This window comes from Somniosus microcephalus, chromosome 14 (assembly GCF_052327205.1).
Source record: "Somniosus microcephalus isolate GS21.2 chromosome 14, FLI_Smic_1.0, whole genome shotgun sequence".
Classification (NCBI taxonomy): domain Eukaryota; kingdom Metazoa; phylum Chordata; class Chondrichthyes; order Squaliformes; family Somniosidae; genus Somniosus; species Somniosus microcephalus.
The window spans coordinates 48,136,029-48,149,935 of record NC_141000.1 but is presented as its reverse complement, the minus strand read 5'-3'; the positions used below and the strand labels follow the sequence as shown (position 1 = coordinate 48,149,935).

The 13,907-nt window shown below is 45.7% G+C and overlaps 1 protein-coding gene and 1 pseudogene across 8 annotated transcripts in view; one reads left to right on the top strand and one right to left on the bottom strand.

Annotated features, from left to right (window-relative positions):
* The window catches only part of dmd (dystrophin), a 2,562,635-nt gene that overhangs the window by 613,956 nt on the left and 1,934,772 nt on the right, over positions 1 to 13,907 (bottom strand). For all 8 annotated transcript variants that reach the window (XM_086007360.1, XM_086007362.1, XM_086007361.1 and 5 more), the window contains one exon: positions 11,633 to 11,750. In XM_086007360.1, the coding sequence (XP_085863486.1) occupies positions 11,633 to 11,750 (118 nt within the window). The remainder of the gene's footprint in view (positions 1 to 11,632; positions 11,751 to 13,907) is intronic.
* LOC147107480 (syncytin-2-like) lies at positions 7,812 to 9,086 on the top strand (annotated as a pseudogene).

Genomic DNA, 13,907 nt, shown 5'->3' with positions numbered 1-13,907 from the left:
CATTGTGAAGCAATTTTCACTTCACACCTACTCTAAACTGGCAGAGTAAAACCGGAAACAGGGTGCTTTTTTAGGAAGAAAATTCGGGTGCATTTTTTTAAATTAATGAGTACAGTAGCGTAAAGGCTATGTTTTGGACTATGACTAATTCAGAGGCCGAGACTAATAATCTAGACGATCAGAGTTCTAATCCCACCATGGCAGCTTGAAACATAGAAACATAGAAGATAGGAGCAGGAGTAGGCCATTCGGCCCCTCGAGCCTGCTCCGCCATTCGATGAGATCATGGCTGATCATCCAAACTCAGTACCCTGTCCCTGCCTTCTCCCCATATCCCTTGATACCTTTAGCTCCAAGAAATATATCTAACTCCTTCTTGAATATAATTAAAGACTTGGCCTCAACCGCCTTCTGTGGTAGAGAATTCCAGAGGTTCTCCACTCTCTGGGTGAAGAAATTCTTCCTCATCTCTGTCCTAAATGGCTTACCCCTTATCCTTAGACTATGACCCCTGGTTCTGGACTCTCCGACTTTGAATTCAATTTTTTTTTAATTAAGAAATAAAAAGCTGGCATCAGTAGAAGTGACCATGAAGCTATCAGATCGTTGTACAAACCCAACTGATTGACTAATGTCCTATAGGGAAGGAAACCTGTCATCCTTACCCATTGTGGCCTATATGTAATTCCAGTCCCACACCAACGTGGTTGACTCTTAACTGCCCCTGGAAGAGGCCAAGGAAGTTGTATCAAACTGCTACCACCTTCTCAAGGGCAACTAGGCATGGGCAATAAATGCCGGCCTTGCAAGTGACACCCATGTCCCAAACATGAAAAATTAAAAAGAAAACAATTCAGAGGAGTTAAATTAGTACGCCTTACATAATTTAATACCCCCAAATCATTCAAAAACAGACAATAAATCAAAGGAAAATCCTGCTCTGTGTCTGTAGCTTGTCTTGTAGCTGGTGCTGGATTCTTGTTATTGAGAGGCAGGGCGGTTTACAAACCTCTCCAGGGAGTCACTTACTCACTCGACTCCTACTTAGTATTGATTGCTACCAGTTTAGAGAGGAGGGTCTTTGATAAAGTGCAGTCAGTGCTGCAGGCACAAGAAGAGTTACTGATTATTACTGAGTTGCACGGCCTTTTCAGGCTATTCACACAATCTAATTCCAAATATCCCAAATGTGAGCAATTCTTTGTAAAAAATAATCTCTATATAGTACTCTATACTGCGCTTGAGTGTGCAGCTCTGTGTTATAACCTTGTCAGTTTTACACTTTTGTTATTTTCAAGACATATGGGGGTAGCGTTTCCGCGTTGGATGCACTTGCCGAGACTGGCGCAAATTGAACCCAAAATTGTGCCCGTTTTGCAAAGTGTTATTTTTCCCCAAGTTTCTGCGCAAATCATTTGCATATCGGCAAACACAAAAGCTGCCAAAAAACAGTGCAATCAAGCAGCATTTTAAAAGGTCATTTTTTGGAAAAAAACCTTTGCTTTAAAAAATTTTCCTTGATATATTTAAGTGGTAACTTGGTGAAGTTGGATTAAAATGGGTTTATCACAAAAAATAAGCATTTTTAATCACAGTGTCAATCCACCAGCTCTGAGTAATCCGATTTTAAATTACTGAAAATTACTTTTTTAAAAATATATAAAACTATTTTCTAGTTACAATGGAGTACATTAGTCAGTTTCTTTGTAAATTAAAACAAAAATTACATTCAAAAGCTTTTAAAACATGACTTTTACTGACCATGCGCCCAAAAGAACCAGCTTAATTTTTAAAGCCTCCCTGAAACCCTGCAAATGAGCGCAATTAGCAGAAACTTCCAATGGTGATTAATTCACCGGGGGGGCGTGGCCTATTTTGTGCGCGGGGCCAGCTTCTGGCACGATGTTTTTAAAACTAGCGCAAAAGATCACAGAAACTCAAGTTGCGCTGGTCGCAATTTGCAATTAGAATTCTGTGATCTTTTATGCGGGTTAAGCTGATTTCAGCCAAATTGCGCCAAAAAAACCAGCGCAGTCGAGCGGAAACGCCAGACCATGAAGTTCAGTTATTTCACAATGGAAATCAATCGATAACATGTGCAAAGCACAATTTTAGTGTTGAACATTTGAACAATTGTTTCTTAGAATTTTGCAGGACAGAAACAGGCCATTTGACCCAACATATCCATCTATGCCATGTTTATGCTCCACATGAGCCTTACTTCATCTAACCTTAACATAATAACATTCTATTTCTATCTCCCTCATGTATTTATCTAGCTTCCCCTGACATGAATCTATGCTAATGGCCTCAATCACTCCACGTGGTAGTGAGTTCTACATTCGCACCACTGAGTAAAGATTTTCAAATGCTTTCACAAAAAGTTTCTTCCAGTCCCCCTCTTCTCCTGAGGACAGTGACTTCTTGCTGGGGTACAGTACCAGGACTTCTTGCTGGGGTACAGTGCCAGGTCCTCTTGCTGGGGTACAGTACCAGGTCCTCTTGCTGGGGTACAGTACCAGGACCTCTTGCTGGGGTACAGTACCAGGACCTCTTGCTGGGGTATATTACCAGGACTCATTGCTGGGGTGCAGTACCAGGTCCTCTTGCTGGGGTACAGTACCAGGATCTCTTGCTGGGGTACAGTACCAGGGCTTTTTGCTGGGGTACAGTACCAGGACCTCTTGCTGGGGTACCGTGACGGGTGAGAGATGCAGTTTAAATAGTAGTTAAGTTGATTGAAACCTGATGTGTTATTTCGGAATGTAAATGTCACGAGGACCCATACTGAGCCGGAATTAAGAGGGCGACTGGGCCCCACGTGAAGGCCAGAGTTAGTTGGGAATCCGAGGCAGACTAAAAGTCTCTCTGTTGTGTTGCGTTGCGGGATCTGTTGGATTGCATTAAGTGACGTATTGTGCTAATGTATTAGAGCCTGCAAGTGCCAGACGAGCACCTCTGACAGGGATAGTTACAAGTCAGGACCGCCACCATCTAGTGGTGGAAGATAGGTAAGACCTCTGAGAACGAGTTACTAGGGTGGACTGGAACGCGGTAAACTAGTGAAAAAGAAAAAATTAATACATTATGGCGGAAGGCGGAGGCCCAGACTGGGGTCCACCAGGATCGATGAGTCGGCTCTATGCTGACGACCAAAAGGGTTTGATCGATAAAATGAAGAAAGATGGGTGGGATCCACTAGAAAAACCAATAACACAACGGGAGTGGTGGGAAAAGCAGAAACAAAAGAAAACTAAGAAAGCAGGAGTAATTTTAATACATTTTAATACATCAGGTAGTAATGTTAACAAAAAGGGTTAAGACACAAACCAGTAAGATGGAAGAACAAGAAATAAGAATAGCAGAATTAGAAACTTTAGTAGAAAGGATGGAATTGACAGGCAAGGGAAAAGGAGACGAACGGGATAAAGAAAACCCCCCGCCGTATGCCTCGGCTCCACCTAGAGACGAAAATGATATTCCAGTAGTGCCGATGGCACCCGTAATACGACAGCTCAAAGTCGATATCGGGCTTTCTCCCCTCTTGAAAAACAAGCCATTCTTAAAGATTTAGGAACCCTTAAACCCCGTAGTCAGAACTCAGAGTTCTGGAGGAATTTAGAGGAAATATGGGAAATCCATGATTTACATCCTCGAGACATCCACCAGTTAGTTAGGGCGAAATGCCCAGCCGACAAATGGAGAAATGTAAACCCCGCTGCAGGCATGCAAGACGGAGCGTGGGCGGATGCAGTACCTGCGGGTGCCGCACTGGCGGCACAGCGGGCAGCATACGGGCCCTTTAAGATCGCAGTAGAAACAGCACTTGGGGCCCCTACTATAAACTGGGGAAAAATCCAATCAATAAAGCAAAGAAAGGGAGAATCTAATAGTGATTACGGTGAACGATTGTTTGACGCCTATTGCGAATCGTCAGGGCAAGCAAACCCACAACGAACAGACCAGCCCTTCATCCAGATGTTTAAGGATGGACTCTCATCGGCACACCAAGCCATCCTAAAAATGGGGGTAGTAGCCGCCCCTACGTATGAATCTGAACACACCGAAAAGGGAGGTGTAAAAGTTAAACAGGAAAGGGTAGCAGCAGGGGAGGCATCACAATCAAACAAGAGGATTCAGGGGAACTGTTATAATTGTGGGAAGATGGGACATATGGCAAAGGATTGCAGGAGTGGAAAGAAAGGGGGATGTGACTATTGCGGTAAGCCAGGACACCAGAGTTACAGCTGTTGGCAAAAGAAAGGAAACGTGGACCAGACACAGGGCGCTTATCTCAGTCCGGAGGATAGAAGGGACTTTCTTGAGTACCTCAAGTCGAAAGGGAAGAGTCAATGACGGGAGGCGGCCCCCGTAAAAGGAGGCTCGGATAACCGAGTCTATGTAGCAGCATTATTAGGGGGCCGACCATGTGAAATGTTAGTTGACACAGGAGCATCAGTATCCTTGACTGATTTGCCCCTTCCAACAACCAAGGAATATATATATATAGTAGGATTAGGGGGTATAAAAATTAAGGCTTATAAAAGTGAGGTACAAGTTTTAGAGTTAACAGGAAAACTCCTCCCCGCCCAATTTTATGTGTGTCCAAATAACGAAGGTACCATATTAGGAATAGACTTGCTAAAAGAATTTAACATATTGGTGGACTCCGCGCAAAATAAAATTGTTTGGTCCAAAGGAGATGGGTCCAAGGTCAGTATAGATAAACCATGCACCAATTTGGCTAGGGTAGGGAGTGCAGCATTTTTGAGCAGGGATTGGGAACTAGAACGGAAACCATACGGGCCCATATGCAAAATTATGAAAGGGATTTGGGCTAAGACAAAACAGGACACCGGACAGGTAAAAATGGAGCCAATCACGGTTCCAGGTCCGGAACACAAGCCCCATAAGCAATACCCCATTAAACCAGAAGCCCGGGAAGCGGTACAAGAAATAGTGCGTGATCTGGAAGGGGCATAATTAGGATTACCGAAAGCACGACCAACTCGCCCGTATGGCCAGTCACCAAACCGGATAAATCATTCCGACTGACTATTGATTATACGGAATTAAACAAGGTAACGCCCAAATTGCACCCAATAGTGGCCAGCCCATCCACAATCTTAAATGCCTTGAACTCGGAGCACAAGATTTTTACAGTTTTGGACATAGCTAATGGATTCTGGTCTTTACCTTTAGACCAGGAATCCCAGAATAAGTTTACCTTTACGGTCGGGGAAAGACAGTATACATGGACTAGGCTACCTCAGGGGTTCCATAACAGCCCGGCGGTATTCCACCGGGTAATGAGTTCACTGTGAGAAACAGTGAACCTCAACCCGTACCGCAGCACTGTATTGCAATACGTGGATGACCTGTTAATCTCCTCGGAAGATGAGCATGGACATGCAGCTGCGTTAACTGAAGTCCTACAAGCCCTGGAAATAGGAGGGTTCAAGATAAACCCGAAGAAAGCTCAAATCAGGCAGAGCACAGTTATTTACCTGGGACAACAATTGTCACAGGGGACCAGAGCCATGCCAGGTGACCGACGGAAGGCCATACAAGAGATGCCCCGACCGGTCTCAGTACAAGGAGTCAGGAAGGTTTTAGGTCTCTTTAATTATAGTAGGAATTTTATAGCGAACTTTGCAGCTATGGCGGAACCCATCCAGAAATTGGTGAAAGGGGGGAGTCCCGGTAATACCCCGGTAGAGTGGGGACCAGAACAGGAGCAGGCATATGGGAGTTTAAAACAAGCGCTGATAGTGGCCCCTGGCCTCGGTCTACCCGACATGAGGAAACCATTCCACATTCATTGTGAAAACGAAGGGGGGTTCTACGCCGCCGTGATAACCCAACAACATGGGGACAGGCGACGGCCGGTAGCATATTACTCCACTAAACAGTCATCCGTAGCCGCTGGATTATCACGATGTGTAGCAGCACTGGATTGCGCAGCGTGGGCGGTAAAGGTTAGCGAGCCCACAGTAATGACCGGGGACATTATCCTCCATACCAGACACACGATAGTAGAAATGTTAAATAATAATAAGCTACGGTCAGTATCTAACATGCGAAGGTCACGTTGGGAGATGGTCCTAATACCTAAGGACGAATCAGTGGTAATTGTTAGGGATACAGGGGAGAATCCCGCGGAAGGGATCCTGGGATCAGGGGAACCCCACGTGTGTGCAGAAGTGGATGAGGAAGTAGACGGAGACCCTTTGGAGGAAGATCCTCTGGAAGACCCACAGCTTACCCTGTACGTGGACGGCTCCAGAAAATATGTTGACGGGTCTCCCCGAACTGGGTGGGCAGTCGTAAATGAAAAATTAGAAACAGTATTGTCCGGCAGATTGGACGGGGCATTATCAGCCCAAGTGGCAGAATTAGTAGCACTCACTGAGGCCCTGACCCTGGCAGAAGGAAAAACAGTAAATATTTACACAGATAGTAGATATGCGTTTGGAGTGGTGCACGATTATATGATAGCTTGGGGAAGAAGGGGATTTGTCACTGCAGGAGGAGATCTTATCAGACATCAACAGCGAATAGGGGCCCTCTTGGAAGCTGCAAAAGCACCAAAGCAGGCAGCAGTAGTAAAAATTAAAGCCCATCAGAAGGTAGAAACCCGCCAACAAGAGGGCAATCGGGCCGCGGATTTGGCAGCACAGCAGGCATTAGAACAGGAACTACCGGTAGCAAGTACACAGGTAGACCAGATAGACATCGGAAGGTTGCACCAGGATACCGCACCGGGAGAAAGGCAGGAATGGTATCGGGTCGGAGGTAGAGCAGATGATCAGGGGGTTTGGCGAAAGAACGGGGACTGCACAGCCACCACAGTGGCAAGAATAATGGCAGAAGAAATAATTCCCCAATGGGGAGTACCAATCCAAATCGATTCAGATCAGGGGACACATTTTACAGGGATAGTAATGAAAAAGATATGCGAATGGATGGGAATAAAGCAAAAATTCCATATTCCCTACTATCCCCAGAGTTCGGGAATGGTGGAACGAATGAACCGGACTTTGAAAACAGCCTTAGCCAAGGCGTTAGGGGAAAAGCAACAGCAATGGGTAAATGTATTACCAACCGTGTTAATGAAGTTAAGGGCGAGCCCAAACCGAACGACAGGTTTGTCCCCTTACGAATTAATGACGGGGAGAGCGATGCAACTCCCCCATGGAATAATAACAGGAGGAGAGGATATAGGCCCTCTGAGAGATAGAGTCCGTAAGTACGTCTTGGAACTAAGTAACCAGTTAAAGGAAATGAGACAGCAAACTAGGGATAGACAGGAGGAAAGAGATAAAGATTTGGAATTGACTGCACTTCCACATATCCCTCCAGCGGGAACTAAGGTAATGGTTAAAATTTTACCAGAAAAACCAGGCTTTGCCCCAAAATGGTCAGGACCGCATCAAGTCCTTATTAGTGGGGATACGTGCGCATGTATAGATATAAAGGGGATGGGGCGGTGGAAACACTGGACTCAACTGAAGGTCTACAAGGACTAAAATACATATTTGTATATCTAACAGGTGATACCTGCAATCAATCTCAATAACCCTTTGGAAAATTGTTAATACGTCTTTAAAATGTATTTGACTATAGTATTGTTTTGTGGAATATGTGTGGCATTGACCAAAGTGACATGCCACCCGGCATGGGAAAAGCGAGAATTACATGTTAATACCTTTTTGTATATGAGTTATGTGTATGCAAGGGACAAGGGAGAAGGTGCATGTTGGGTATGTAGCCATATCCCAATCCACTCCAGAGGAGGAATCCCTCTTAGACCAATACCATTGAATGTAATTCAAATGGCTGAGTGGTTAGTTAGTAGAAACAATACGAGCAGTAGTACTAATGGTAAGGACACCCAGAGCAGAAAACGGGAGGAACAAAGAGTACAGTTCAGGAGTGCAGGATATCCCTTAAACATGTTTGAAGGATGGTACAAACCCGTGTATAATATAAGCGAAAAGCCACCGTACCTTATCCTCACAAACACAACTGGGGTAGGAAGACCCATTGGGGCGATATGTTGGATAAGGAATGTAAGCAGAGGGGAAGAGGGGAATCTGGAAGCAGGAAACAGTCGTTGTAAACATAATTGGATAACCCTCGAACAAGGTTCACCCTTAGAAGTTTGGTGGTTTAACACAACTGGTTTAACAAACCTCACTAGTGGGGGGAAATGGAACGGAATCACAGGGAGTAACGGCGAGTCTGGCTTTTCCACATTCACAACGAATATGAACCTAACTGCCTATAACGGGACCTATTTTATTTGCGGACATAAGGCATACCCATGGCTTCCACGAAATTGGACTGGGTCCTGCTATTTGGGATATGTGGTGCCATACATCCATCACTTGCCCTCCCTAGCAGATCATCACCATTATCGCTCCAAAAGGGCAATTACAGAAACAGAGCGGTTCTTCGCTATTTTATTCCCCGGGTATGGGACGGCTAGGGCAATAAAGGAAATTCGACTCGTAGCATCGGTATTAGAGAAAGTAGCTAATGACACAGCTGAAGCCCTGTCTGAAATAAGTGCAGAAATGGTGGCTGAGAACAATAGCTCTCCAGAATAGGATGGCCCTTGATTATCTCCTAGCTAAAGAAGGTGGCACATGTGCAATGATAGGTGCTGAGTGCTGCACCTACATACCAGATAGCTCAGAGAATATAACCAATTTGGCCGAGCATATACAAAAGGAGGTAAAGAAATTACACCAAACCTCAGGGGAAGGTTGGTTGGACTGGCTCTTCGGAGGATCATGGGGATCGTATTTGATACATGGATTTATAATTGTTGTTGTAGTGATGACAATATGTTGTGTTATGACAACGATTTTGAAAGTATGTTGTAAATTGGCCCTCGCTGGCATTCCAGTAGCATCTGGAGATGCGATAAAACCCTGGCTATCAACGACAGACGAACTGCAAGCAACAGGAGAAGACGACGAGGACAACGAGTCTCACATGTAAAGAGTCACATGATGAGCAACGAAGGACGAGCTCAGGACAATTGAGCCCAACCCTCAATACAGGGTGACGACCCGGTGGATGGCAAGAAACGGCATTGGAAGTTGGTATCCCGGGGCAAAATCTAAATTTGTACCGGGACCAATAGGAGGGATTGAAGGATTGGGATTTGAACCAGTTGAATGTTGCAGTCGAGCGACACAGCATGACAACCTAGTTTCAGTCGAGACTAGTTTAAAAACACAATGGACTGAACTACAAAAGTGATTAAGCATGTGGAGATATGAGAAGCTGATTAACCTTTGAGCCATGTCCAATCACGAGTCACTGATCGGCCGAAGCCACAATGAAGTAAGAAAGGACCCTGCTGTCCAGATAACTGGACAAACTTAGATAAAAGACAGAACTAAAAGAAGGGGCTTAGCCAACGATGTAAAGTTATAATTAGGTTGTTTTTGAAGGAATATAATTGGGGAGGGGGGCGGCTGTTGCCACGAAGCCAGACTGGCCAAAGAATAAGTAATGTAATCAAGGCTATCGATGTGCTCCAGTCTTGTACTGTATATAAGCTTGTGAATTTTGTTGATCGGGGAGAAGGTGCTCGCACAGACCGCGGGGTCTGAGACGCTTCTCCCAGAGCTCTGTTTTCAATAAACTGCACCTTTTACTTTACCACAGATTAGATGTCACAGAAATCACAGAAACCCCACAGTGCAGATAGAGGCCATTTCGGCCCATCGAGCCTGCACCGACCACATATCCCACCCGATCCCCGTAACCCCTACACCAACACATATCCCACCCTATCCCCACAACCCCACGTATTTAATCCCCCTAACACCAAGGGTCAATTTATCATAGCCAATCAACCTAACCCGCACATCTTTGGACTGTGGGAGGAAACCGGAGCACCCGGAGGAAACCCACGCACACACGGGGAGAATGTGCAAACTCCACACAGACAGTCACCCGAGGCCAGATTCGAACGCCTGGCGCTGTGAGGCAACAGTGCTAACCACTATGCCACTGTGAATTTATTTTCACCCAACATACAGTACCAGGACTTCTTGCTGGGGTACAGTACCAGGACCCATTGCTGAGGTACAGTACCAGGACTTCTTGCTGAGGTACAGTACCAGGGCTTCTTGCTGGGGTACAGTACCAGGACCTCTTGCTGGGGTACAGTACCAGGATCTCTTGCTGGGGTACAGTACCAGGGCTTCTTGCTGGGGTACAGTACCAGGGCTTCTTGCTGGGGTACAGTACCAGGTCCTCTTGCTGGGGTACAGTACCAGGTCCTCTTGCTGGGGTACAGTACCAGGATCTCTTGCTGGGGTACAGTACCAGGGCTTTTTGCTGGGGTACAGTACCAGGACCTCTTGCTGGGGTACAGTACCAGGACTTCTTGCTGAGGTACAGTACCAGGTCCTATTGCTGGGGTACAGTACCAGGTCCTATTGCTGAGGTACAGTACCAGGGCCTCTTGCTGAGGTACAGTACCAGGACCTCTTGCTGAGGTACAGTACCAGACCCTATTGCTGAGGTACAGTACCAGGGCCTCTTGCTGAGGTACAGTACCAGGTCCTATTGCTGGGGTACAGTACCACGTCCTATTGCTGAGGTACAGTACCAGGACCTATTGCTGGGGTACAGTACCAGGGCTTCTTGCTGGGGTACAGTACCAGGTTCTATTGCTGGGGTACAGTACCAGGTCCTATTGCTGGGGTACAGTACCAGGCCCTCTTGCTGGGGTACAGTACCAGGACCTATTGCTGGGGTACAGTACCAGGACCTCTTGCTGGGGTACAGTACCAGGTCCTATTGCTGGGGTACAGTACCAGGACCTATTGCTGGGGTACAGTACCAGGACCCATTGCTGGGGTACAGTACCAGGGCCTCTTGCTGGGGTACAGTACCAGGACCCATTGCTGGGGTACAGTACCAGGACCGCTTGCTGAGGTACAGTACCAGGGCTTCTTGCTGGGGTACATTACCAGGCCCACAGAAACCCCCTCAGTACCTCACTCAAGTAGCCATTTCCCATGTGTAAGCATAAACAATAATGGTCGCCATGCTTTTTTGCTGTGAGTGCATCACCGTTTAGCCTGACCTGGTCCTCATCTGACATCCACCAGCAGACAGGGCTAGCAATCAGACGCAGGAACCCTGGCCGACCTCTGCTTTCGCAGCCCACCGAGGTCACTTGTACTGTCCCTCCTCCTGCTCCAGCTGAGATCCACCAACTCAGCAAGGACTGACGATTAAACCTGGGAACTTCTCTTTGAATGGCTCAGCGACTCACTGTCTTAACTTAGCTGAGCTATTTGGGGAGTTGAGGAAAAGATTGCTGCCATTTCAGTCATTTTCCTTTTGGAATTGGCAGCTCTGTGGCTGTACTGATGCTGAATCAGCGTTCCAGTCTAAATGTGGTTTTATGATTTAAAACACCAGCATGTTTACTGCACTCATTTGAGCCAGGAGCAATCAAGTTTCTTCAATCACTAAGTTGTTGAATATTAATTACCCAGTCAAGCAATAACATTTTAAACTGGCCCATTCCAATGCAGGATACAGATGTGAAGAGTTACATAATGTATCCGTCTATTTGCCTATTCAGATTACTTACTGCGATCTGTGATGATTGCTCGGGCCTCCTGATTGGTTGTCTTGTTCTTCAGGTTCTGTGCTGCAGTAATAAGCTCATCCAGCTGAGGGCGCTTTTGATCTAAGTCTTGCAAAGTGGCCTGGAGAAGGGAGGACAATCAATGAAAAGGAAAAAGTCGCATAAGAAGGAATTTTAAAATCCTTAGATAGAAAAAAATCAAGCTTTGGTTTCAGATAGGGAATGATTGAATTGTCACTGATAATTTTAACGAGCATAAATGTGAAAAGTTCACTAATCCACCAGTGGAGCTGTAAAATGGCTCAATGACATTTGTGAAAATGCCATGACGTCATTGTGTGGGTGCATTCACTTCTGCTATTCTCAGCATATTTTCCTAATTTACACTATCAAATTTAATTTTAGAAGAGTCCATGTTGATCCCCAGTTCAATGGTGACTGACAATTTGAATACGTTTCTAAGCCAAATCCATATTATTATAAAGTATGTACAGGTTGAGCGTCCCGAATCCGGCAACCTCGGGACCGAGGCCGAGCCGATTTTCGTGTTTTTCCGGACTTCGGAACGTGTTTCTGATGCCCGAAGTCCAGAAATATCGCAACCTGGGCTCGGGCGTTTCCGGACATCAGAAACACGTTCCGAGTCTGGAAATGCCTGGGCCCAAGTTGCGGTTTGACAGGGTGTCCAGATTCCAGAACATTTTATGGATTCCGGACGACCCTGCCACCAATCGTCCCGGAGTCTGGAACTCCGGATTTTGGACGCTCAACCTGTATAAGAATTAGGAGCAGGAGTATGCCATACGGGCCTTTGAACCTGCTCCGCCATTCAATAAGATCATGACTGATCTTCAACCTCAACTGCACTTTCCCACCTGATCCCCATATCCCTTGATTCCCCTAAGGTCCAAAAATCTATCTATCTCAGCCTTGAATATACTCAACGATTCAACATCCACAGCCTTTGGGGTAGAGAATAGGCCCAATCTACTCAATCTCTCATCATAGGACAAGCCTCTCATCCCAGGGATCTAGTGAACCTTTGTTGCACTACCTCCAAGGCAAGTCTGTCCCTTCTCAGATAAGAAGACCAAAACTGTGCACAGTACTCCAGGTGTGGTCTCCCCAAAGCCCTGTACAATTGTAGCAAGATTTCCTTACTCTTATACTCCAACCCCTTTGCAATAAAGGCCAACATGCCATTTGCCTTCCTAACTGCTCGCTGTACCTGCATGCTAACTCCCTGTGTTTCCTGTACAAGGACACCTAAATCTCTCTGAACACCAACATTTAATAGTTTCTTACAATTTAAAAAGTATTCTGTTTTTCTATTCTTCCTACCAAAGTGAATAACCTCACATTTCATCACAGTATACTCCATCTGCCAACTTATTGCCCACTCACTTAACTTGCCTATATCCCTTTACAGACTCTTCACATTCTCCTCACAGCTTACTTTCCCATCTAGCTTTGTACCGTCAGCAAATTTGGATAAATTGCACTCGGTCCCTTCATCTAAGTCATTAATATAGATTGTAAATAGCTGATCCTTGTGGCACCCACTAGTTACAGCCTACCAACCGAAAAATGACCCGTTTATCCCTACTCTCTGTTTCCTGTCCATTAACCAATCCTCTATCCATCCATGCTAATATATTACTCCCAACCCTGTGAGCCCTTATCTTGTGTAGCAACCTTTCATGTGGCACCTTATCAAATGCCTTTTGGAAATCCACACACTAAAGGACAAATCTTGCATTTATATAGCATCTTGCATGTCCCAAAGTGCATTACAAGCAATGAATTACTTTTGAAGTGCTGCTATGTAGACTGCTGAGGTAGACAATTTGCACACAGATAGTCCCACAAACAACAATGAGACAAACAACCAAATGATCACTTTTGCTGTTTTGATTGAGGGAAAAATGTTGGCAACAATTCTGCTCTTCTTCAAATAATGTCATGGGATCTTATGCATCCACCTGGGCAAGCAGAGGGGGTAAGATTACTGGGGAAATCCTTTCAGCAAACCTCACCCCCGACAAGCACAGGCCACCCCTGCTGCTGCCACCTCCCTACATTAAATGGATAGTGGATCCATGGTGCAATTGCATCAGGGTAGAGTGTAGTTAGCAGGTGGTTGGAGTGGGGCTGAGTTAATCAAAGATTTCTCCAACAGTGGAAGGACAAGCAATACAAGTAAAATAAATATTCAGCTTACAAATCAGCCCCCCGACCCCCCCACCGTGACTCCAACACCCAAAGCTTCCCCGGAGTT